This window comes from Symphalangus syndactylus, chromosome 15, assembly GCF_028878055.3.
Source record: "Symphalangus syndactylus isolate Jambi chromosome 15, NHGRI_mSymSyn1-v2.1_pri, whole genome shotgun sequence".
In the NCBI taxonomy this organism is placed as follows: Eukaryota; Metazoa; Chordata; class Mammalia; order Primates; family Hylobatidae; genus Symphalangus; species Symphalangus syndactylus.
The window spans coordinates 91368613-91393425 of NC_072437.2; the positions used below are offsets into that span (position 1 = coordinate 91368613).

At 46.2% G+C, this 24813-nt stretch overlaps 1 protein-coding gene across 1 annotated transcript in view; it reads left to right on the forward strand.

The window, feature by feature from the left end:
- Positions 1 to 19962, forward strand: part of ATP8A2 (ATPase phospholipid transporting 8A2) — a 695753-nt gene extending 675791 nt beyond the window's left edge. Inside the window, exons 36-37 of the mRNA XM_055244084.2 lie at positions 6389 to 6480; positions 14042 to 19962. Of these exons, the coding sequence (XP_055100059.2) occupies positions 6389 to 6480; positions 14042 to 14139 (190 nt within the window). The 3' untranslated portion in view covers positions 14140 to 19962. The remainder of the gene's footprint in view (positions 1 to 6388; positions 6481 to 14041) is intronic.
- Positions 19963 to 24813: the final 4851 nt, after the last annotated feature.

Below are 24813 nucleotides of genomic sequence, written 5' to 3' on the forward strand. Positions count from 1 at the left end.
CAGTATCATCTTTCGATCTGTGAACACAAGGTTTATTTGGGATGTCTTTAATGTTTTCAGCAGTGTTTTATAGTTTTTTATGTATAAGTGTGGCACCTCTTTGGTTAAAATTATTCCCGAATATTTTATTCCTTTTGATTATAAATTGGATTGTTTTCTTAATTTTCTTATCAGAGTGTACATTGCTATTATATTTGTATACTACTGATTTTTATTGGTTCACCTGGTATCCTGCAACTTTACTGAGTTTATTAACTCCCATTATTTGAATGTGTGTGTTTGTGTATATTCTTCATCATATAAGATCGTGTCATGTACAAATAGAGATAGTTTTACTTCTTTCTTTCATGTTTGGATGTATTTTATTTCTTTTTCTTGCCAAACTGCTTTGGTTAGAACTTCAGTAAGTTTGCTGAATAGAAGTGCTGAAAGTTGGCATCCTTGTCTTGTTCCTGAACATGGAAAGATGGCTTTCAGTCTTTTACCATTAAGTATGATGTTAGCTTTGGGTTTTTTTAAATTAATGCTCTTTTCATAATAAGGAATTTCCCTTATATCTTTAGCATTTTCCACAATAAATATATCATGAAAGAGTACTGAATTTTATCAGGTGCTTTTTCTGCATCAGTTGAAATGATCATGTGATATTTTTTCCTTCATTCTATTAATGTGGTATATTATATTGCTTGATTTTTATATGTTGAACCACCCTTGCATTCCAGGGATCAATCTCATTTGGTCACAGTATATACTTTTTTAAATATACTAAACTTACTTTGCTAGTATTTTGTTAATTTAGTATTCATATACTGAATTTAGTTTGCTAGAATTTAGTATTTTAAAGAGATTCTCTCTTAAAAAAAAAGGAAAACATAGATCTAAATTGTTTTTTCTGTGCCAATTTGTACTCCACTTTTCTTCTCATTATTTCAGAATTAACCAAAGTAAATATTTTCTTGTGTTTTGTTCACCTTTTTTACTTTGTTTTTGTGAACAGATAGCTTCCAAACCATATATAGATGATATAATATTGTAAATGGTAAATGTTATCCTTTCTTACCCATTTCAATCTTGAGTTTTTCCAACATTATTGTTCATGAGAAATTTTAGTTATAACTATTCACAATGGTCTCCTTTCCTCCAAAGAACAGAAGGGTAAATTGGAAAAATAATGTTCCTTGACATTTCAACATTGGAGCGCATGGAGAAATCAGTGCTTCCTACACCTCCAGTAGAGTGTTTTTATAAGCTCTGGTTCCTGTTTTATGACCTCTAAAGCTTTGTCACATCCTTTGCTGTTTCAAAAGTTTCAGAAAAGCTTGTTCCTAAGGATAGCAAGACTCTGCAAAGAATAGTTCTGTGATCTTGTTCTGTAGACATGGTGTTTTCCAGTAGTTGGTTCAGTGAAATAACAGATTATTTATAAAAACCAGGTGGAGTCAATATGAGGGACTGAGCTAACTCAGAAAAGATCCTTCCAAATACACATACATGTTCGGTGAAATATAAACAAAGGCAGGCTCTCAAAACATAACTAAGCTCAAAAGAATGAGAAGTAAATCCAGATACCAAAAATAGAGGCATCAAAGCCAGCAGGGTTAGAGAAGGTGAAGCCGAGGAGGCTGCATGGGAGTATCAGACCACGCAAAGGGCTCAGAGGCAGAGGTTTCAGGGGTTAATGCAGGGAGAGAACACCTTAGTCCCATGTGAGATATAACAGAACCCTATGCATAAAGTTGGAAATTTTGTAGGGATGCCATTTTAGTAAAACAGAAACTAGAAAAATTTTTCTCCTTAGATTGACAGAGAAGCAATGAGTCATACTGTGTGCCCTGGGAAATAGATGAAAGAAAGAATTACCCACTAGAAACTGGAAGCCCATGCTTATATGTGAGGTCCAATTTCAGGCTTGCCAATGCTACATACTAATATATCAATATACAAATTGATGTAACCCATAGGGCCCTAGCAGAGGCAAAAGAAAACTCATTCTGAAGAACTAGAGCACACACAGGAAATGAACCACAATGAAGGAGAGAGTCCTTCTGTACTAAGGATAGGAAAATTAGCTTCCCAATAGCTGCAATTGCACGGAAAGTCTGAAAGATTCTATAAAATAGTGATGAAAGAAGATACAGATGTCAAAAAGCAAGAGAAGGGCAGTATGTAAGAACAGGTGGATTTGGAAGAAAAATAAAACATATAGACATGAAAAGTATAGTGATTTAAATTAAAACATATTAGAAAATTTTAAAGTAGTTTAGATAAAGCTGAAGGGAGAAGGGGAACAAAAAACGTGGAAGAGATTGAGGGATGTGGAAGATAGAATGAGATCAATATGGAGATATTGTAGATAGAAGCTCCAGGAGAAGGTAAAATAGAGAACGGAGGGGAGGCAGGAATCTCAGTGTTTTCTGTAAGTGAAGATCCACAAACGTTCACGCTGTTGTAGCTTTCCAGACCTAAGCAGCTGAACAGGATATAAAAACAAACCTATAACCAGTCATACTAAATATTGTCATGAAACTACAGCCCACCAAAGACAAAGGGAATTATTGTAAAAGCAACCAGAAGGAAAAGACAGATTCCCTGCAAAAAATGGCAAACTGAGTAAGCTTCAGTGCTGAAGACAAGAAGAGATGGGAAAATCAGAGTTTTGTGTTCTGAAGTGTGTATTATTCAAGAAAGGGATTAAATTATTTTCTAATTTTTGACCTTGTCAAATATGAAGGCTAGAAATGTAAGGGTGACCACTGAAATAAATAATAAAGTATTCCTCTAAACCAAAAAAAGAAAAATAGCAAGAAACATGATAAACAGGAAGCATAAAATAAATGACACGATTTATACATATTTTTAAATATAATTAGATATTAATTATCCATACATATTATGAAGCAACAGTATAAAATGTAGACTGGAAAGTTGTTTCTTTTTTATAGAAGGGAGAAGAATGGGGAGTATAAGGAATTTATATTTGAGACTTTATTATTTTATTAAAATCTGAAGTAGTTATCATAGTTAGGCTGCTCCTGACATTTGCAGGACTTGGTATAACAGTACCAATGGAGACCTTGAACCACGCATAAATATGTAAGTTATAAATCAAGCTAGCAAAGAATTCTGCCCCTTCATGATGACACCTTCATAAAGCCTGGTGCGCTTCCTGATTCCTGGCTTATTTGAAGGCCTTAGCCAGAGCAAGGCAGCGTGGGAAAGAGCTCACTCCCTGGGCACCCTCTCTATGCTTCAGAACCCCAGCTCTGCCCTGCACTGAGGGCATCTGTGCACGTGTGGTGTGGTGAATATCCCAGCCCACACACCCAGGTTCTGTTCACATCCCCATGCAAAAAGCACCCCTTGGCCACCCCCACAGGCCTGGGGTATGCACATTGGCTATATGGTCTACTTTTAGGGGGATGGAGCTCAGGATGAAGTCAAGTTAGCCTTGGATGCAGGCCTGGGTGGTCACTGAGCAGGGACTTCTAGGGTCCCAAATAACTGAGGTGGTGGATGGCAGGCCTGGGCCGTGGGAGGGTGTACCTCCTTGGCTGTGGACCCCTCACAGTATGTGGAGAAAGGGCTGTGGCATAGAGTGGGTCCCTCTGAAGCAAGAAGTCACATTTTTAAATAGTATTTCATTATAGGCTGAGCACAGTGTCTCATGCCTGTAATCCCAGCACTTTCGGAGGCTGAGGTGGGCAGATCACCTGAGGTCAGGAGTTCAAGACCAGCCTGGCCAACATGGCAAAACCCCATCTCTACTGAAAATACAAAAATTAGCCATGCATGGTGGCAAGTGCCTGTAATCCCAGCTACTCAGGAGGCTGAGGCAGGAGAATTGCTTGAACCTGGTAGGTGGAGGCTGCAGTGAGCCACTGCACTCCAGCCTGGGCAACAGATCAAGACTGTCTCAAAAACAAAAAGAAAAAAAATTCATTATAAAAAAAGAAGAGAGAGAAGAGTGTTCACCACTCTAGGCGGCGTCTAGGCGGTGTCTGCCAGCACAGGAACCCTGCCAGCGAAGCCGCATCTGACCTTTGTCAAGTTATTTGACACAGCTGAGTCTGTTTTCTCACCTGCCTGGTGAGAGACCAACATGTATAATTTCAATGATCCCTCCCATTTCTGAGGATCTGTGACATTTTCATAAGCCCCATCATGAGGAGGAGCTCCTGGGATGGCCAGGGTGGTTCAGGAGGCATGTCCCTGTGGTCCAGGGGCATGGGGGCAGAGCCTAGTCCTGCATGGTCCCCAGCTTCTGAGAAAATAATGTATCAGGTGCCCATTATGTCCCCATGTGGGGCCTGGCTGGTGAGGCTACCCTGGGGCCAGGCAGGGTGAGGGGCCTCCTCCGCACACAGTACCCTTTATTTTGTGCAGGAGTCGTGGCCAGTGCTGGGCACGTGTTGGACAGGGAGGACAGGCCCTTCTTTATACCTGCCACATTCTGAAACCAGGCAGTACAGGGAGCTGCGGACAGTCGGTGATAGCAGCTACACAGAGGGACAGGTGCCACGGGATCACTCCTCCTGTGTCTGCACAACCATGCCTTCCAGGGCAATTGCTCAGCCAGACCCGGTGAGATTAATTTGGCCCATGGAAGAAAGAGGAGACGGGAGGGAGGACCAGTGTGAAAGGATGGAGAAAGTATTTTTCTTCCTTAGCCATGAGACATTTTGCTAAGCTTAGCTAGCTGAGGCTCACCCTTAATTGGTAATGAATTAAACATTGTTATTTCAACCAAGGCACTCAGAAATGCCCTCTCCTGGAAATTCAAAATGAACTTCAACTCAAAGAACTGTGAAGAAGAGCCAGGGCCCCACTCCTCTTTCGATGGCCCTGAGGGAGCTAGGCGGGTCTGCAGTCATGGGAGGGGCCTCCTCAGGCTCCAGGCTCACTGATCGATGGGCGGGCGGGGGCGGGGTACATGGGATTCAAGCACCTGCAGCTTCTTCTACAACTTCGTATCCCCTCACGTTCCCACAAACGTGATGGGGGCTGTATTTGTCTGCCTGGGCTGCCACAATAAAGTGCCATAGGCTGTGTGGTTTAAACAGCAGAAATTGAGTTTGTCACAGTCTGGAGGCTGGAAGTCCAAACTCGAGCTATCTACAGATTGGTTTCTCATGCGAGCACTCTCCTTGGCTTACAGGTGGCTGTGTGCTCTGTGGTCTCCCCTCCGTGCATGCCTGTGTCCTCATCTCCTCTTCTTATTAGGACAGCACCCATGCTGGATTAGGGCCCGCCCTGATGACCTCATTTCACCTTAATTACCACTTTAAAGGCCCTGTTTCCAAATACTGTCCCATTCTGAGGTACTAGGGGTAAGGACTTCAACATGTGAATTTAGAGGTGACACGATTCAGCCCATAATCTATTATGCCTCTAAGTCACTGGCAAACTCCTGTAATGACAAGTGAAATGAGAGCCTGATAGTAAAAATCAAAGCACTTTGACCTGCCTGGGCAGTTTTCAAGCACTCCCTTTGGGTTTATAGAAATAAACAGAAGGGGCATGGTGGTTCACACCTGTAATCCTAGCACTTTGGGAGGCCGAGGCGGGAGGATCACTTGAAGCCAGGAGTTTGAGGCCAGCTTGGGCAGCAAAGCAAGGCCCTGTCTCTACAAAAAAATGTTTAAAATTAGCCAAGTGTGGTGACGCACATCTGGACTCCCAGCTACTCTGGAGGCTGAGGTGGGAGAATTGCTTGAGCCCAGGAGTTCGAGGCTGCAGTGAGCTATGATTGTGCCACTGCACTCAAGTCTGGACGACAGTGAGACCCCATCTTTTTAAAAAAATAAAATAGTATAGAAATAGCCAAGCTCCAGAATAGTTCCACATGTCTTCACAGCAGTGGCAACCTTGAAGGGAATAGGTTCAGGAAAGGCAGGGACTGCTCCTTAGCCGTCTGTTTTAGAAGAAAACTCGCCTTGATTTTCATTGGGGTTCAAAATAATCAAGTTCTGCAGAACGAAGCTGGGCTGTGGCTGGGATCCTGAGGCCTCCGCGGGGCTCTCACCCCGTGCAGGCAGGGGGCTGCAGGCAGGAGTGAGGCGCCCAGACGTTTACCAGGAAACAGGCCTCTCTTGCAGAAGTGTCCTGAAAAGCCCAGGGTCCCGCGGGCATGGACCGGGCACATGCACACTTGAGCGAGGAGGAGGCACTGGCTGAGGGAGGGACTGGAAACTGCGTTTTCCACAACAGGGAGCCAGCACTGAGGCGCCCAGATGGCATCTGCTGGAAATCACGGGCAGCTGGTGAAGTACCACGCCTCACCCGACGTGGGGAGGTTATCCCCCACCTCACCCCACCCCGTTCTGTCTGTCTCCTTGTGCAACCCGAGTGTTCAGCTGACTCGAGACTGACGCGCTTGCTTTATCCGCAGGCTGAACGAGCGCGACCGCCTGATCAAGAGGCTGGGCCGGAAGACGCCCCCGACGCTGTTCCGGGGCAGCTCCCTGCAGCAGGGCGTCCCGCGTGAGTACGGCGGGCGGGGGCTGATGGAGGAGTGGGTGTCGGTGGGGGCCGGGGGCTGATGGAGGAGTGGGTGTCGGTGGGGGCCGGGGGCTGATGGAGGAGTGGGTGTCGGTGGGGGCCGGGGGCTGATGGAGGAGTGGGTGTCGGTGGGGGCCAGAGGCTGATGCAGGAGTGGGTGTCGGTGGGGGGCGGGGGTTGATGAGGAGTTGGGGGAGCGGGTGCTGATGGGGGGCCCGGTGAGTGCTGATGGGGGGTGGGGGCGGGGCGTGCGTTTGGAAGTGGAACTGCGAAATGTGTATTTGGCCCCAGGAACGTGCAGCTTGACTGTAGGTAATTCCCTGGGACCACAAAATCCGTAAACTTAAAATCCTGATGTGGTTATGATCCTTCCGTCCGCCTCCCAAGAGGACTTTTTTAAGGTTGAAGCAGTATGACCTTTAAACTGTTGCCCCTAAAGATAGCAATATGAACTGTTTTGTGTAGTATTACCATATTGATTGAAACAATGACCATCATTGGGGAAAAACATCATGCTTCTCCCAGGAAGGCTGCCCCACGTCTAAGGCTGGTGTCCCCCTGCCACCCCCGCCCCCATCTCCAGATTCCAGAGGAGAGTGGGAGGCTGTGAAACTTCCCCTCTCCCCTGCCCCCGACTTTGGAGCTCAGGGGGAGCTCATGGGCTTGTTTTTAGCAATCCAGTCATCAGATCCCAGCGGAGGCAGATCCAGGTCACCTTCCCCAGGGCCAAGGCCAACCCAGCCCTGCCTCTCTGGGTCCCGCGGCCTTCCCCAGCCCCCTCTCCACCCCCATCACGTGCACACGCCAGCTTTTCCTCCCATACCTACTCCCTGCCTCCCTTTCCCTTCCGGAGGAGTTTAGAGGGAAATGACTGGTAGAAAGAGATGAGTTGGGCCGGACGCAGTGGCTCATGCCTGTAATCCTAGCACTTTCGGAGGCTGAGGTGGTTGGATCACTTGAGGTCAGGGATTGGAGACCAGCCTGACCAACATGGTGACCAACATGGTCTCTACTACAAATACAAAATTAGCCGGGCGTGGTGGCGCATGCCTGTAATCCCAGCTACTTGGGAGGCTGAGGCAGGAGAATCACTTGAACCCAGGAAGCGGAGGTTGTGGCGAGCCGAGATCATGCCATTGCACTCCAGCCTGGGCAAGAAGAGCAAAACTTGGAAGAAAGAAAGAGAGAGAGAGAGGAAGAAGAAGAAGGAAGGAAGGAAGGAAGGAAGGAAGGAAGGAAGGAAGGAAGGAAGGAAGGAAGGGGAAGAAAAGAAAGAGAGAGAGAGAGAAAGAAAGGAAAGAAGAAAGAAAGAAAGAAAGAAAGAAAGAAAGAAAGAAAGAAAGAAAGAAAGAAAGAGAAAGAAAGAAAGAAAGAAAGAGAAAGAAAGAAAGATTGATTTACGAACGTGAAGAATCATTGTTCACACAATATGGGCAGTGAAGGAGCTGTGTTCAGTTGAGCTCTGCCTGTCAACAGGTATTTGCAGACTTTCTCAATGGAGAGAGAAGGAGGGAGACAGAATATCATTGCTTTTCAGTAATCTACCCCCTGTCCTCACTTTCCCATGTGGAATATCGTATGGGAAGAAGGGGACTGACATGCTTCTGTCCTTTAATGCTCCACTGCCCTGGGAGATGGGTAATGCCACCTCAAGGACAAAAAGCAGAGGCTCAGGTCAGAAAGTGGCTGGCCCGGCATTGCTCAGTGGCGTGCCATGAGGTCTGGATTGCAGCCTCAGACTCTGGCTCAAAAGAGAGGTCAAGTCAAGAGGTTTGATGGGACAGGAGTGCTAACTGTAGGGCAGCCCTCTGGAGATGGGCTGCCTGGGTTTCTGTCCCTGCTCCCCTGCTTTTTTGTGACCTTGGGCAAGTTACTTAATGTCTGCTTCTGCATCTGTAAAGTTGGGTAATATGATAACTTACTGGATGCCAGAGGTTCAGTGTAGGTCCTGCCACCCACAGCCGCACAGAAAGCCAATCACTGAGACAACAATTATTGCCAAGGAAGAAGGCTTTATCTGGTGCTATAGCCAAGGAGGTGGCAGATTAGTCTCAAATCCATCTCCCTGACTGACTAAAATTAGGGGTTTATATAGCAGGGAAGAAATGTTAACAATGTGTAAGAAAACAGGAATCAAGAGGGGTAAGGAAGCAATCAAGATGAATGAGGGGCTTAGCATCTCATTGTCTGGATGAGATCATTGGGTGAGTTTCAGATCTTTGCTACTTTTTGAGAGACCTGTGGGTCCCTACCTAAGGAAGGAACTCAGATAAAACAAATATAAATGTCAAGCTTTAAGACCAGAAGGGTCATTTCTATGTTAAAAACAAACAAACAAACAAAACTGTCTATGGGACTATTGGGTTGGTTTCAATTAGGAGGATTAAATGAGATCATAAAGATAAAGTGCCTAGAACGGTATAGGCAATATAGAGTCCAATAAATGTTGGGTATTATTATTCTGACATTAGCTGAATAATTTTGGGAAACTTAATTTCTCTAAATTTTTATTTTCTCCCATGGAGAAAAAAGAATTTTAATGATATACATCTTACACAGTCCTGTGAGTCTTCATGACAGTATGTGTAAAGCACCTTCTGTATGCCAGACACAGAGAAAACACGTACACGTTCCCAGAACTCTACAGAGTCTGTTCTGTTGAGCCGTGTTGCCCCTCTGATGAATGTTTCAAAATAACCATAGACAGAATATACGCGATATATATGTTGTGATCAAAGACCGAATGAGAATTTTTATGAGAGAGTCATAAATGTCTTAAGACAACTACTAAATGCTTTTCTTAAGTCAATATTTTGAAGGCCAAAAAAAAATCTACTGAATAAATATAAGAAATAAGAAGGCTTCTAAAATCACACCACATTTTTTAAACACTCAGTGACTAGTACCAGAACCTGATGGATAACTTAGGACATTTCTGTCACTAACAGCCAGAGAAGATCATCAGGTGATCAGAGCTGGTCCTGGGGTGCAGGATGGGCATATAGCAGGTCTCAGCTTTTGATGTTCCCCCTGAGTCTGTCCAGGAAACTGGCAGGAAAAACTCTAATCTTGGTAGTATTTTAGTTCCTGTGAGCCACCAACATACGATATTTGTGATCAGCATTTCCTACACAGTCTGATTTCCTCTTTGTCCCCATGGTCTTCTCATTTCTATGGCTATTAGGAATCTTTCCAGACAGGAAACTGCTATTTTCATTAAGATGCTATCAGAGCGCAGATTCAAAGGAGTGCTACTTAAGGGGAGTTTAATTCCAAAATAATGAAAAAAATGACATAATTTTATGGATTTCACCAAATGTTCTACCCAGAGAAGAAAAAACAACTAAGAAATCCATCTATCCTCCTACCTCCTTTCACCTACACGATTCTGTCCTCCATTCTGGCTGTGGCTATTTAGAAAGCAGATGCTTTAGGAAGCCAGCCAGGGAAAGTTCACAGTTAGTTGGGTCCATGAGAGCTCCCTCCGGGCCCCCATCAGGACTTTTCTGGCTGTTAGGACTTCCTGAAAGATGAGTGAAAGTGGGGAATGCAAAGAGCTGGAGGCTTCCTCTGAGCTCCCCGTTTGCATGCAAATGACAGTTAAAGGTTCATTAGGCAGAGCTGGGGAGCAGGTCTGTATCTTCATCAGGTGGGACAGAGGCTGGGCAGGCAGGACTGGTTGAGGGGTGATGGTGTCTGGTTTTCCAGTAAAACTCCTCCCGTGACAGCTCTAACTCCCACCAGGCCTGGTTTCTAAGAGGAAAATGTTTAATCTGAAATTTTATCTGAACCTGGGAGGACTCCCTTTCCCAAGATAAACCTATCAGGCCATCCTCCTTTTACTTTTGAATTGTAGAGTCCACTTTCATTCTCAATGAAGTTTAAGAAAGTCTTAGTGTACAACATGATGGAAATGTGATGGTAGGTGCAGCCAATGGGAGCTAGAGATGATGGTGGGAGACATTTATCACAGACCTCGGGGTGCTCTATGACAGGAGGGGAACTCTTTTCTGCCTGTCTCTTCAAAGGGAAACCTGGAAACCCTTCACCAGGGGGCTGAATCATCCCGCTGCAATCCCGTGGGAGGCCCTTGTGGCCGTGGCACTAATGCACACAGAAGAAGTGACAGAGTTGTGAGCTGAAGAAACCCCCAGAGTTGGGTTTCCAGTAGACACAGGCATGTTATGGAAAACAAGATAAATAAAAGAAAAAGCTTCTGCACCTTCCATTTGAACAGGGAGTAGACTATTCCAAAGGCTAAGATACCTTTCCCGAAAGGACACTCCCAAATTTATTTTTATGTCTCCATGAGTTCCTCCCAATCAGAAGGAAAAAGCAGTCCAAGAGAGAAAATAGGTAGTTAATTGTTCTTTTTGGACAGACTGTTGACACAGACCCTTTCTTTTCTGGCATGGATACGGAGGCCTCTATGTTGGTGCAGTGTGAACTAGCACTGACAGAGGGAGAGGATCCTGCAGCCTGGGTGTGACTGGCCATGAGCATGTCCTGGAGCCCATAGAGAAGACTGGAGCTTGAGAGAACTTGGGCCTTGCCTGGTCCAGGCCATTTAACTTACAGAAAAGTACACCAAGATCCAGGAAGCTTAAAGAGCCCGAAGTCACATGGACAAGTAGCAGCAAGCAAGGACTGGAACCACCCTTTGTTTCCTGGCCACCACCCCAACCCCATGCTGCAGCCACATGGGGCCCCCAGAATCTAAGATAAAAACAAGCAAGTGGAGAAAGACGTCTTCAGGGTGGAGAGAGCTCAGTAGTCCTCAGCCTGCCACCAGAAGAGTTTATAAAGAGTATGTCCAATTCTTTGGGGTGACTGTTCCTTACTCAGAACCATTTCTGTAGGACTGAGGAGCAGCCCCCAGGGGTGGTGCAGCAGCTGTGGAGCCAGTGGCAACCCTGCCATTGCAGCTGCTGTTCTGCCAGGCCCCCTCAGGAAGACATCAGATGTGTACTAGAAACGTTCCTTATTAAAGGACTGGAGAATGGAAATTGTCCAAGTTGACCACGGTACATAGCCTTGTTACTAGAGCAGACAAGGCAGTGTTATTTGCTAGATTTTGCTTTGAAACATCCCAAGGAAAGACGTCTCCTCTTGGACTACAGTAAAAATGCTTCACAAAGAGCAGCTTGTACAGGATTTGGGATGAGAGTGTGTGTGCCACGTGGTGCCAGAGGGAGGCAGGAGGCTGGGGCAGCTCCTCCAAAGCCAGGCAACGGCGGTTTCCTTGTGCCTGCTGCTGATCTCTGATTAAGCAACTTGGTGAAAATCCAAAAGCTCTTAGGAGAACAGGAGTGGTGGCACTTGCTCTTCAGTGCTTGGAAGCAGATCATGTGAAGACTCTAAAGCCCTGAGAATCAAAGCACAGCCACCTACCTGGTCAGGAAGTTCAAGTGCACTAGGTGTGGGCCCAAGGCCTGAACAAGCATGTCTGCCCCCAAGGGAGCTCCCCTCCAGGCTGGTGCTGCCTTCAGGCTCAGACACCCACCTGCTCCTGTACCCAGCTATCTGGGGGCTCACAGTGGTCTGGGAGCTGCTTCACTGTGGCTACCACGTGGTGGAAATTTTTGGTTTGTAGGTTTTGTTTTACTAGAAATGGAGGTGAGCGAGTAGACAAAAGCCCCCTGTGGAAGATTCCTCTCTGTTCTGTTCACCCTGGCTCAGCTTGCATCACCTTCTCTCCCGCCCACTATCTCTTCCTCCCATGGCCTCACTGGTCTGGGCCCTCCTCCCTGCTGCTCAGCCCATGTCCTCAGTCAACTCTCAGGCCACCTCTGCAGAAAAGCCCTTGCCTCCCACGATAACCCCCCTGAGCCTTTGAGATTTTCAGGCAGTGGCCGGAAGGCATGTTCTCTGGAAGAGTCGGGAAGCCAGCCCGGGACCGGGACTCTCAGTTATGGGAACACAGAGAGTGAGAAAACAGCCTGAGTGTCTCCTGTTAAAGTCTCCTCCTCTTCTCCATCCCGGGAGGACTCTTCCATCTTGTTACTGTATGTCTTGATACTCTAGCAATTTCCTTTTTAAGCCAGATGCCTCAGGAAATTAACAGGCAGTCCAGAAACTGATTCATGGGCACACTTTTCGACTTCTTTTCTCCTTTTAAAAAGTATGACAGTGAATTCACAGCTCCCCTGATAAGTTGTAAGCATGCATGGATGGAAGTCAAGATTGTCAGGTTTTTTTATTGTGTTGTCTTTTGGCCAGAATGTCTAATTGAGCTGTGGGACTTTTCCAGACCCCTGACACAGAAGGGTTAGCCAATGGAGAGCGGGCCTTATAAATGTCTTTCTGTGGGAAAGGCCATTTGGAAGAAAAGCCCCACTCTGGGCTTGTGAACACTAAAGCTGTTTCTCAGCTCTAGAGTGTGGACCCTGGGTTTGCTTCCCAGCTCTGCCACTCACGAGGTCTGTGACCTTGGGCAGGTCACAAAAATCTCTGTGCCTCAGTTTTCCCATCTGTGAAGTGGGAGGAATATAATCACCTATCTCATAGGGTTTCTGGGAGGATTAAATGAGCTATATTTTATAGAACAGTGTCTTAGACACATGGCATTAAATGAGTCTTGGCTATTATTTATTTTATTAGTAGTATATGAACTGATTGTGTAAGAACCAGTCTTCATGTGGCCACAGGTCCAATCAATCGCTAAATTCCTTTTGACTTTATTGTGTAACCTTTTTCTTTATTTACACGGAAACAACCCTACTTTGATTACTTATTACCAGTCCAGATCAGTCTGATTTAAAAACAGGGCTGGGTGCGGTGGCTCACGCCTGTAATCCCAGCACTTTGGGAGGCCAAGGTGGACAGATTGCTTGAGGTCAGGAGTTTGAGACCAGCCTGGCCAACATGGTGAAACCCCGTCACTACTAAAAATACAAAAAAATAGCTGGGCATGGTGGCGCATGCCTGTAGCCCTAGCTACTCAAGAGGCTGAAGCAGGAGAATCGCTTGAACCCTGGAGGCAGAGGTTGCAGTGAGCCGGGATCGCGCCACTGCACTCCAGCGCAGGCGACAGAGCAATACTCTGTCTCAGATAAATAAATAAACAGGAAGGCTCCAGGCATCACGTGCATTTTGCCAGCTTGCACTATCAGTGTTGTGTGTGTTTTCCCTGGCATGTTTACAGCTTCATAAATTAGCTGGCTGTCCTACAGCATCAGGCAGACAGGAGTGTTTTTTCTTAATTGGCAGTGGGAAAGTGGAGACGGGGACCAGTGACCCACTGTGTATGATTCCCACACTGAGCTCAGCCACAGCCCCCTAGAAATAGGAAACCTACCCTCAGAGCCATTCCCATTCCAGCATCGGCAGCTAGAACCATGGGACCCCGGTTAGCCTGCACGCGGCCGCCACGGCCCCTCTATGGCCACAGGTTTCTTCATCTCAAGCCTCCACCTATCCAAGGCTAAGGAGGCCAGGTGTCGCACTCACCTGCACGCTGCCAAAAAAAAGCAGCTTATTTTAAACCTAGTGTGCTCCCCCAGTACTCCTGTTAACCAGTTTCTCCTGTGTGCTTCACTTTCAGATGGGTATGCTTTTTCTCAAGAAGAACACGGAGCTGTTAGTCAGGAAGAAGTCATCCGTGCTTATGACACCACCAAAAAGAAATCCAGGAAGAAATAAGACATGAATTTTCCTTACTGATCTTAGGAAAGAGATTCAGTTTGTTGCACCCAGTGTTAACACATCTTTGTCAGAAAAGACTGGCGTCAGCAGCCAAAACACCAGGAAACACATTTCTGTGGCCTTAGCCAAGCAGTTTGTTAGTTACATATTCCCTCGCAAACCTGGAGTGCAGACCGCAGGGGAAGCTATCTTTGCCCTCCCAACTCGTCGGCAGTGCTTAGCCTAACTTTTGTTTACGTCGTTATGAAGCATTCAACTGTGCTCTGTGAGGTGTGAAATTAAAAACGTTATGTTTCACCAATATTTAAACATCAGTACTAGTTGTCCTGGGAGAAAGGGAAAGGAGTTTTATGTTGCGTGAGAGGCCCATCCTGTGTAATTGGAGCAGGGCACACTTGCTTCCTGTTTGGTTAACTCACAGATTAAGTCCAACGGGCCGCATGCAGACTTCACTGTAGGCAGGTTGCTCTCCTGCTTTGATTCCTGTTTTGTTTGTAAAATTGGCATAAACTTCTTGATTGCAGTGAAATCCCAAAATTCTATATCGGGGTGGTCAACCTGAGAACATTTATTTGAACCTCTTAGCCACATTTCCAGCAGGGCAAACCAACTGATGCCCTGGCAGAGTCTTCCAAACCCTCTCCAGGTGCACTCGGCCCAGTCCCGCCGCTGTGTCCAGGCACCCCTCACCCCCACACCTGCTGCATGGCTGGCCACGGCACTCAGTGCATGGCGGCTGGTGGGCAGCCAACCCAAACCCGCGCCTTTCCTTGTTCCACTGCAGACTCAGATACAGATGTGAAAAATTCCTTCTTCCACCGCCCTTTCCGTTCTGTAAAGAAAGAAAAGAAACATAGTCTTTCTGCATATATTCTAAACGTCTCTCTGCCTCTGCCTGACATGGGGCCACCCCACAGGTCAGAGTGGTGGTAGAACCCCTTCAGGACTCCCAGCCGTGGTCAGGCTCTGAATACTCCCTTCCCAACATCCAGACTGCTGGGCCTTTGGCATCCACTTACATTAGAACCCACGCTTGTTTCAGAGCACATGTTGGACTTTCACTGTTGGGAAATGAATGAATTTATAACATGCCTGCACAGCGAAGGAACACACCTGTCGCTCTTAGCTCTAGAGTCAGAGGATGAGTAAACCCAGACGCAAGAGTATAGGACATTGAGTGGGGAGAACAAGACGACCACAGAAGTCCTCAGAAGGAGAAGGAAGGACACGGAGACACTGAGAGGAGGACACAGAGGAATCGCCACCAGATCTCTGCAGTAGAAACTCTGAAATAAGCCCTGAGACCCAGACAATTGTCATGATCAGCCCAGTGTGTATGAGAGCTTAAACAAGACCTTCACACACAGTTTTAATTGAAAAGAATTCCAAACATTTCAGGGAAACACCTTTTTAAAAATATACTGACATGGTTTCCTTTCTGTATCCCATCAGTGTTAGACACAGGTACCTATCAGAATACGGCATAGCCTGAATTATCTAAGACAAGGAAGTGAAGAGCGGAATCACTGACTTTCCCAACTGCAGAGTCCCACACTCTAAATCTCAATAGAACCTAGATGTCTTCAGGCATGAATGTGAGCATCTGAAGTCCTTACTAAACCACCTGCCTGGAGCCCTGTTCTCTGCTCTGGTTGCCAAACCAGATTTTTGGATGGCCTAAATACTGCTGGGCAACTGTTACTGGTGAAAATGGGAGTTCAGAGCATGTTTTGGATTTTCACTGTGGGGAAATGAATGAATTTATAACATGACTGTGCAGCGAAGGGGCACACCTGTCACTCTTAGCTCTAGAGTCAGAGGATGAGTAAACCCTATGGGGATGATTGTGCTAAATTAGGAAATAATGTATTAGTGCACTTTGCTTCCTAACCCTTTTTTGTCAGAAATCTACAACTTATTGGGCATGGAAATAATTTAAAATATGATTTGCATTGACTAAGAAAACTAATCCTTACCTATGAGGTGACCAGGATGCAGAGAGGGCCTGAGGGGCAGCAGAACAATGCAATTCACAGGTGAGGCTCCAAAAAGGGCCATTTCTTTCTCCCCAAGGTGCATAGAACATTTTTAAATACCAGAGTACCCAGCAATACGGAAGGACTGTCACGCAGGAACTATAACACAAAATGTGCCTATGAGTAACACGACAAACCAAGGTGTATGGTTTTTTTGCACAGCCAGAAAGGTGATGGCCAAAATACAGAGGAGAAATGAAAACTGGAATTGAATGGGCATTAGGCATCTTAACTATTCATATTTAGTTTCATTTGGGAACTAAGCCTATTTGGAAAGAGTGGATTAGAAATTCAATTCTTTGTCAAACAGTTGGCTCCGTCTTGAGCTTGAAGCCTTCCAAATCAGAATTATGAATTTAAGTGTGAGTTTGTGTTTGTTTGGGGTTTTTGTTTTTATTTCTTACATTAGAGTTCATGTTTTCTGGGATTTAAGTATACAGGTGTATTTCCTATTCTCTTGAGAAGTAGACTAAACAATCTTTGCAATGATGACAGATGCACACAGAAGAAAACATTAGAAGAGATGCCTTTCTGTCCTCTCATGTGGTTGAGCATTCTCACAGCCAGATGACTCAATTGGGCTTCTAGGAGGAGCAGCTGTCACTACGTGTGATGTATACTATTTAGCCAGGGCCAACTCAGGGGCTGTGTCATTTGTCCTATCTTTAAATTGAGGTCAGAGCGTCATGCACAACCTCTCCCCCGGGGCAGGGTGGACTGGACTAGGTTGCATACGCTGGCTGTCAGCTCAGCGAAAATGCCACATGGGGCTTGTCACTCTGCCACACACTAACTGACTCACAGGCTGGCAGGTCACGCTCAGTTAGCGCTCCAGGGCCTGACTCTGGATTGAGCTAAACTGGCAGAATCCACCCAGGCCAACCCTTGGTCTACTGCTGTACACAGACAGCCCAGTCTTGTGTTGAGTCTCTTCTCCTGGATGACCCTGCAAAAGGAAGAGACCAGTTATACTCTGGGCTTAGTTCTGGGTTTCCACTGCACACTGACACATGCCAGCAAGGGTAGCTGTGGAAAACACCTATCAGGAGAGCAGAGTAGTCTGGATTAATACTCTGTGCTGATCAGAAGGGGCTCGGTCATAATTTAGGAGTGGAGCTGATGTGTCTGTCCTGCCTCAATGCAGAACATTCCAGGTTTCTTGACCAGGGTTATGTTCACCCATCTCCCAACACACACATGCACACATGAAAACAAAAACATGGTAGCTCTTTTCGTTCAGCACACCATACAAAACGTGCTTTGGAGCAAGGAGTGCTGTTTCTTTAACACTTGTGGAGGAATATCCTGAGAAGTGAACCTGGGCTTTGGGAGAGCTCAGCTGAGAATTCTGTTGACAATTTCTTTCCCTTGACAAGGCTTCAGGTCTGTCTCACTATAGGGAGCTGGCTGTGAAAATCAGTAATAACTTGTCAAGAAGCAGTGAAAAATGGGGGGAAAAGTGAATCTAGGTAACGAATGTCTTATAATGCATATGTATGTAAATATTACAGGCTTTAAGGTTGAATTTTTTTAAAAGAAAGTTATAGTCTATAATTTCCATTTGTTATAATAATGACCTTTAATCTTATCATTTGGAACCATAAAGCATTTTTATCAGGTACTTCTGTTCCAAGGGATTTATGTCTTAGACCATAGCTGAATTGAATGTTTGCAAAACGCTGCTATAGGATAAGGCGGTCTTTAGTTTTGAACGTGTGAAAGGACTGCACACTTTTCAACCAGGGTTTGAGTTACTGCCCAGGGTCATCGTCTCAAAGTAATTCAAGGAGTGATTTAGCTTCAGCATTTGAAATGTAGTCTTCATCTCCTGGGATCCATAAAAAAATGTGAACAGGGAGATGGTGGCTAAGCAGAGCCTGAAATAATAACTTGGCAAAGAAATGAGTTTATCAGGTCAAGTCAAAACATGGCGTCCCCTGTTACACTCAAGAAATGCTTTCTTCATGTAAATGTTTATACGGACATACATAATAACGATGGGGACAGTTAAAAACCCCTCCCTTCAAAAAATGAAAATCTGTATCAGTTGGGTTTGTTGCTGGTTCTTCATTGGCTCAAGGCAGTTAACTGTCTCAGTGTAGCCTTGGGGGAGATTTAACCTCATTCTAGCCATTTTTCCATCCTGAAGGCCAAGAAGGACTATTAGAAGGGTTTTTGAGGGGTTTCAGAGGTGAGGGCCCAAGACCCCCATAATGACATCATTAGGTATTCTTGAAAGGTGTTAACAGACCAGCACGCTCGATGTGTTGTACCCTTCATTTACTTTTTTTCTCAGCATCCCAAGTTGTCCATCAGTACCTTCCCGTTCACCTTACCTGATCTTCATTTAATGCCCAGTCTGTAACTAATGTTCTGTTTAAAGCTCTCTTAATTTGTTGGCTGTGAGTGATTTGTGAATCGCCCTGAGTGAGGAGAAAAGGGAATTGAGCCAGCGTAAATCTTAATGGGCAGAAGCCACAAACAAATGGAAGCAGAAAAGAAGGGTGAGCTCCCCCGCGCCGCATCCTGTGTATAAATCCAGTGTTAACCTCTGAGGAACACCTCAGCTCTCCCGACTGAGGAGAGACGAAAGAGGGATTCTTTTTACACCCAGGCTGGCGCATTTTCAAGTGACAATCTCGGGCTCTAGTTGCCTTTGAGATATCCACTCTGCTCTTTCTCCCAGGCCTCAGACCAAGAAAAACATGCTCTCAAGATTAGCCCATAGGCAGTTCTTGTGACCTGGCTGAAGAAAGAAAGGAGACCTGTTTGTTTTAAAAGTCAGGCGCAAAGTGTCAGGTGGCTTTGATTTATGACGGAAAGAGGAAGAAGAAAGTTGGAGTAATAGCACTATCCAAATAACCCTGCCCAGGAAATTTGGGGGTCAAGAGAGCTTATCAAGAGCCTTTTATAGGTAAGCTCTTCCGTGTGAAAGAGAAAAGGCCGGAAAGAGGGAGAGAGCCCAGAGAGCAGGCTGCGAACTCACTTCCAATGGGATTGGAGTCTGTTGTATTCTTATAGATAGCCTGATATGTGGTTTATAGGTGAATCAATAAACACCACCAACAACAACAAAAAGAGAAAAAGAAAAAGGAAACCAGCCCTGTCATGGAGTTTCTCTCCTTCCCTGAACAGTAAATACTTTTGGGTTTCATGGATAAAATCAATGTCAGTACTGAAACTCCTCTCCCCTCCCGCCCCACTCTCCCCCGTTGCCCGAGATGGCCAAGTTCAGGCCTGTGCAATGCCGCTTCCCTCTGAGCCTCCCTCTCAAGGGCCATGCAGGCAGCTGCAGCAGGGCCGCTGCAGGATGGGGCTGCCGGTCGCTGAATTGTCGTTCAAATGCATCATCTTTGTGGCGTCTTTCTCATGCGAGCGAAGCCATGTGCTCTCCTGTCTGCTGTCACATCTGTGCCTGGATTGCTTAAATATTGTTTGCGATGGGGAGGTTTTAATCTGGTGATGCAGAGGGAAAAAGGGCTGTGGGGGCACGTTTAATTGGATCCCAGCAGAGTGGTGAGCGCTTCTATGGTGTGTGGGGTTTTTTGTTGCCTCCTTCTAGAAGTGTTACCGTTTTCACGTCCTATTAATGTCCTCTGGTTGTTAAATTACAGCAGCACATTATAGTGCACTGGGTTCCCTCCTGGAGTGAATACAAATGAAGGGCATCTACTTGTATTTTTAGAAGTTTTGGGAGAATTTAGTGATTTGTGGCTTTGATCAATCCTGTTGACTGGTGTATGTCTGCGCAAACCTGTTTCAAATAAATCTTTTGTTAAAGTAAGTGACTGGACTGTTTTATTTTGGAATTTTCTTTTCCACTAATAATCATTTACTGCCACAGGGACTGCGGCCTGTAACACAGGGGTTTGTCAGCAGGTGCAGGCTCAAGGACACATACACTGCCTGGAGAGCCGAGGCCCAGGCAGCGGTGTTCACTGGCAGGAGCGCAGGAGAGTGTGAGTTGAAGATGAACACATGCTCCTTGCTCTGAGGCAAGGCCTCCTTTTCTAGAAGAGTCCAGGAGGCCACACTGAGTTTGGATTCAGTCACTCAAAGGAAAGAATGGTGCTTACGAGACCTCCTTCCTCCATTACTTCCCTTCCTCTAGTTCATCTCAGTTGGCTACAAACTGAGAAAGAGGCAGCTCAAATTCAACTGGGAAGCAGGAAATCATGACATTGTTACTTTAAAAAGAGGAAAGACACCCCTGCCCTTTCTCTCTAGGTACAAGGCGTTGCATTCAGGTAAACATGCATTGCCTCCAGGTCCTCTGTGATGCCTCAGCCAAGGCAGCCTCCTCACACCTGGGGTAAGGTGGGAGGAAGCTGGGGGGCCCAGATGTTGGCCCCTTGCCTGGCTTTGTTTAGGTAGCTCTCTACTTCCCCAGCAGGGTGTGACCTGGGGATGAAAGACAGCCTGTTAGATGACAGTTCTCTGTAGAGGCTTAAGCCTGGATCCCAAAAGACTTCTTAATTGCACTCTGAATTTGTTGCAATTTTCCATAGCAGACTTTGATGCCTGCCAGATGGTCCAGTTCCTATCAGACCTGGATTTGACCAGCCCAGGGCAGTCCTGACCTCAGTGACTGTGTCCCAGGCATGGCAAGGACACGGGAGGCCTCACTTGCAGGCAGGGAGTTCTACAGTTTAGAGCTCACCCGGGAAGGGCTTTCATCTCCTGCTCTACGTTGGCCAGGCCTTTTCTTCCCCAATGGTGAGAAAATAAAAATGATTTAATACAATCAACAGCGAAGTGTTAAATTCCAACCTTTGTCATTTCTTGTTCTATCTTTACAAAATCTGCCTTTGCCGCTGCAATGGTTTTCTTGAAATGTCATTCTTCACTGATGCCCAGCAGAATAAACTCAAACCATTGAGGGGCCCTTATCAGCTGAAAACAGTTTGCAGACCCTAACCTCTCCGCCTAAAGCAGTGTTCTTTGTAATGATGTCCTGTGGAAAAGTCTCAGGATACTTTGAAAAATCATTCAGCTTCTGCTACTATTTCCAAAATGTTTATTATGGAAGAGACATATGTAATGTGAGGGGTTAAAGTGTATAGCAAACTTGTCCAACCTGCAGCCCAGGACAGCTTTGAATGCAGTCCAACACAAATTCATAAACTTTGTTAAAATATTATGAATTTTTTTTAATACGGAGTTTCACTCTTGTCGCCCAGGCTGGAGTGCAGTGGCACGATCTTGGCTCACTGCAACCTCTGCCTCTCGGGTTCAAGTGATTCTCTTGCCTCAGCCTCCCGAGTAGCTGGGATTACAGGCACCTGCCACCACACCTGGCTAATTTTTTGTATTTTAGTAGAGACAGGATTTCACCATGTTGGCCAGGCTGGTCTGGAACTCTTGACCTCATGATCCGCCCACCTCAGCTTCCCAAACTGCTGGGATTATAGGCATGAGGCACCGCACCCGACCTTCCCCCAACTTTTAAAACTGTGGCATATGATTAAAAGCTCTTACGCCTGGCAGGGCACAGTGGCTCATGCCTGTAGTCCCAGCACTTTGGGAGGCCAAGGCAGGCGGATCACAAGGTCAGGAGTTCGAGACCAGCCTGGCCAATATGGTGAAACCCCGTCTCTACTAAAAATACAAAAATTAGCCTGGTGTGGTGGCACTTGCCTGTAGTCCCAACTACTCAGGAGGCTGAGGCAGAAGAATCGCTTGAACCCGGGAGGTGGAGGTTGCAGTGAGCTGAGATCACACCACTGCACTGCAGCCTGGGTGACAGAGGAAGACTCCATCTCAAAAAAAAAAAACGTTGGGGGGGCTCTTATGCCAAACTAACACATCTTGCCCTGTAGCTGGGAGGCCAGATGGTTGTTGCTTGTCGTTGTTGCTTCCCGAGTGGCCTTGAGTGGAGGGTATGACTAGCTGTTAGGAGCTGAAAGAGAACAGCCCCCTAGCCACAAACAAAGCTGTTAAGCTCACTTTTTTTCTCCTTCCCAGTGTCCTTAAGAGGTGCTGCCTGCAAATTACTCACAAAGATGGCTACAGGAAAAGCCCTTGAGTTTGTTTCAATATTACATATAAATTGCATGTGGTTGCAGAGAATGAGATTGGGAGGCCCTTATTCAAGAAACTGCCTCCAAGCAATGTATTCAATACTTTAGCTGGAAAATGCCTTCATTCAGTCCCACTTCCCGATTTATGTGATGAAACCCCCCCCGTAATGCAGAGCGGAGAGCTAAGGGGTGCTCCACAGAAGCACCTGTCCATGTGAGTGAGGGAAAACTATTCAGACAGACAGGATGTTTTTGCGTTTGTGTGCACGAGTACACACATGCATACGTACCTAATAGTTCTATGGGAAAAAATGAAGTAAACAACTGTACAGAAATGCAAAAGAAAAAAATTCACTTTTAACTTGGAGAATTTGGCAAAGCAGCTCCGACAGTGCCACGGAAGGTATGTAAGGGCTTAAGCCAAGTCTTGTCTTAGGAGACAAGAGATAACCCATTCTCTGGAAACTGTGTGTGCTAAAGGGAAAATGCTTTGGGCCCTTTCAGTCCCAGCTGAGAACCAGGGGGCTTTCTTCCAAAATTGCTGAGGCTGCTGCTCCCAAGGAGAGGCCTCAACTGGTGGGCAGAGGCAGGGGAGCACGGAGCCTTGCAGTTAGAGCGTGGGAGGCAGGACTTGCTAGCGATCTGGAATCTCACCATCCTAGAGAGCTTCAGCTTTGGGGCCTCTGCCATGCTCTTACGTGCTGCTCTTGTGAATACAAGCTGACTTCCAGACACTGGGGAGGTAGTGGCCAGCCACCAAAGTCCCTGCCCTCATGGAGCTTACATTCTAGTGGGAGAGACAGACAGTAAAGGAAAATGTAATGTGGTGTCATGGCCTACAGTGTAGGTGGTAATGTAAGCACAGGGCTAGATCCTGTGGGTCCCAGTGGATAGTTTAGTCTTAACAAATGCCATCATCTTTTTCTTTTCAAAAGAACCGCTTAAAACTCTGACTTGACTTGTACGTGTTGGCCACACACATAAGTGCCTGGGAGGGAGAGCAGTATAGTATGTCCTCTGTTCTTTCCCACCTAATGGCAATCTCTCTGCTCACCGAAGAGAACCTCGGCCTCAGCCAGACCCCAGGGTCTATGAATGTCTCAAGCTTATCCTCCCCACTTAAACTCTGCTGCTGACTCTTCCTTCTCCTCCCTCATGGCTTAAATCCTTCCTGCCCTTGGAGGCTTTGTTCTCATCAACCTCCTCCATGAATCCTTCTCAAACAACAGTGCTCCCTTCTCTCCCGACAGAGCTTTACCTGCAGTATCTGGGCACCCAGTCTTGTAGTTTTTTCTATTATGCATCTTACATGTGTCAGCCTTATCTCCCCAAGAAGATTATAAACTTTCCCACAAGGACCTCTTACCGCAAGTACATGGTGTGGTTTGTGTAGCAAGATGAATATTGGACTTGGAATCGGAATGCTTCTGTTCACGTATTTATTTGCCCAGTTATTAGCCTCATGACCTTGAAGAAATCATTTCACTTCTCTGCACTTCATTTTCCTCACCTACAGGACTGGGACGCTACCTTCCTACCTACCTCCTCACAAGGTGATGATATAAACAGGGCTGACCTGTTGCATCCACACTGCAGTGGTACTATTACTGTCTGATCAATAGCCATTTCTCTTGTCAGTTAAGTAGCTGGAGCACCCACCACTAGCTCCGGACCTTCCCACAGTCCAGCAACGAAGAGGTAATGCTGGCCATGGGGGCCTCCTTACCATACAACACTCTTACTCTAGGTCCTGTTGCTGTCCACACAGGAAGCTAGTTGCTGAGACAAGTACTGCCAGGGAGGGCTGCAGCGAGGAGAATGGGAGATGAGTCTCAAATCCATCTCCTCTATAACTGAAATGTGGGGTTTATTAGCAAGGAGGAAATGTAACTACGTGTGGGAAAACAGGAATTAAGGAGCGGTAAGGAAGGGGAGCTGGTCAACAGGTGGTCTTAGGCAATCATGACAGTGAGGGGTCTGGCATTTCATTGTCCAGATGCAGCGATCCGATAAATTTCAGTTCCTTGCTCCTGTCTTGGAGAACTGATGGTCAATTTCCTGAGAAAGGAACTCAGATACGACAAATATAAGTTTCTCAGGTGTTAAGACTTGGGGGATCAATTTCTATGTTTATTCAAAAGAACCATAAACTTCGTTCTGTGGGGAAATTAGGCCAGTTCTAACGTGATATCCTTGGTCATTATGACTGGTCAGTGCCTACTGCCCTTCAGATTGAAAAGTGTTTTTTATTTTGAGATGGAGTTTTGCTCTTGTTGCCCTGGCTGGAGTGCAATGATGCAATCTCAGCTCACTACAACCTCCACCTCCGGGGTTCAAGCGATTCTCCTGCCTCAGCCTCCCAAGTAGCTGGGATTACAGACACCGACCACCACGCCTGGCTAATTTTTATTAGAAACAGGGTTACGCCATCTTGGCCAGGCTGGTCTCGACCTCCTGACCTCAGGTGAACCACCCACCTTGGCCTCCCAAAATGCTGGGAATGCCACTGCACCCAGCCTGAAAAGTGTTTTTGTAATAACACCCCAGGTTGTGACGTGTCTGGAGTTTGTTCCTTCCAGTGGGTTCGTGGTCTCACTGACTTCAAGAATGAAGCT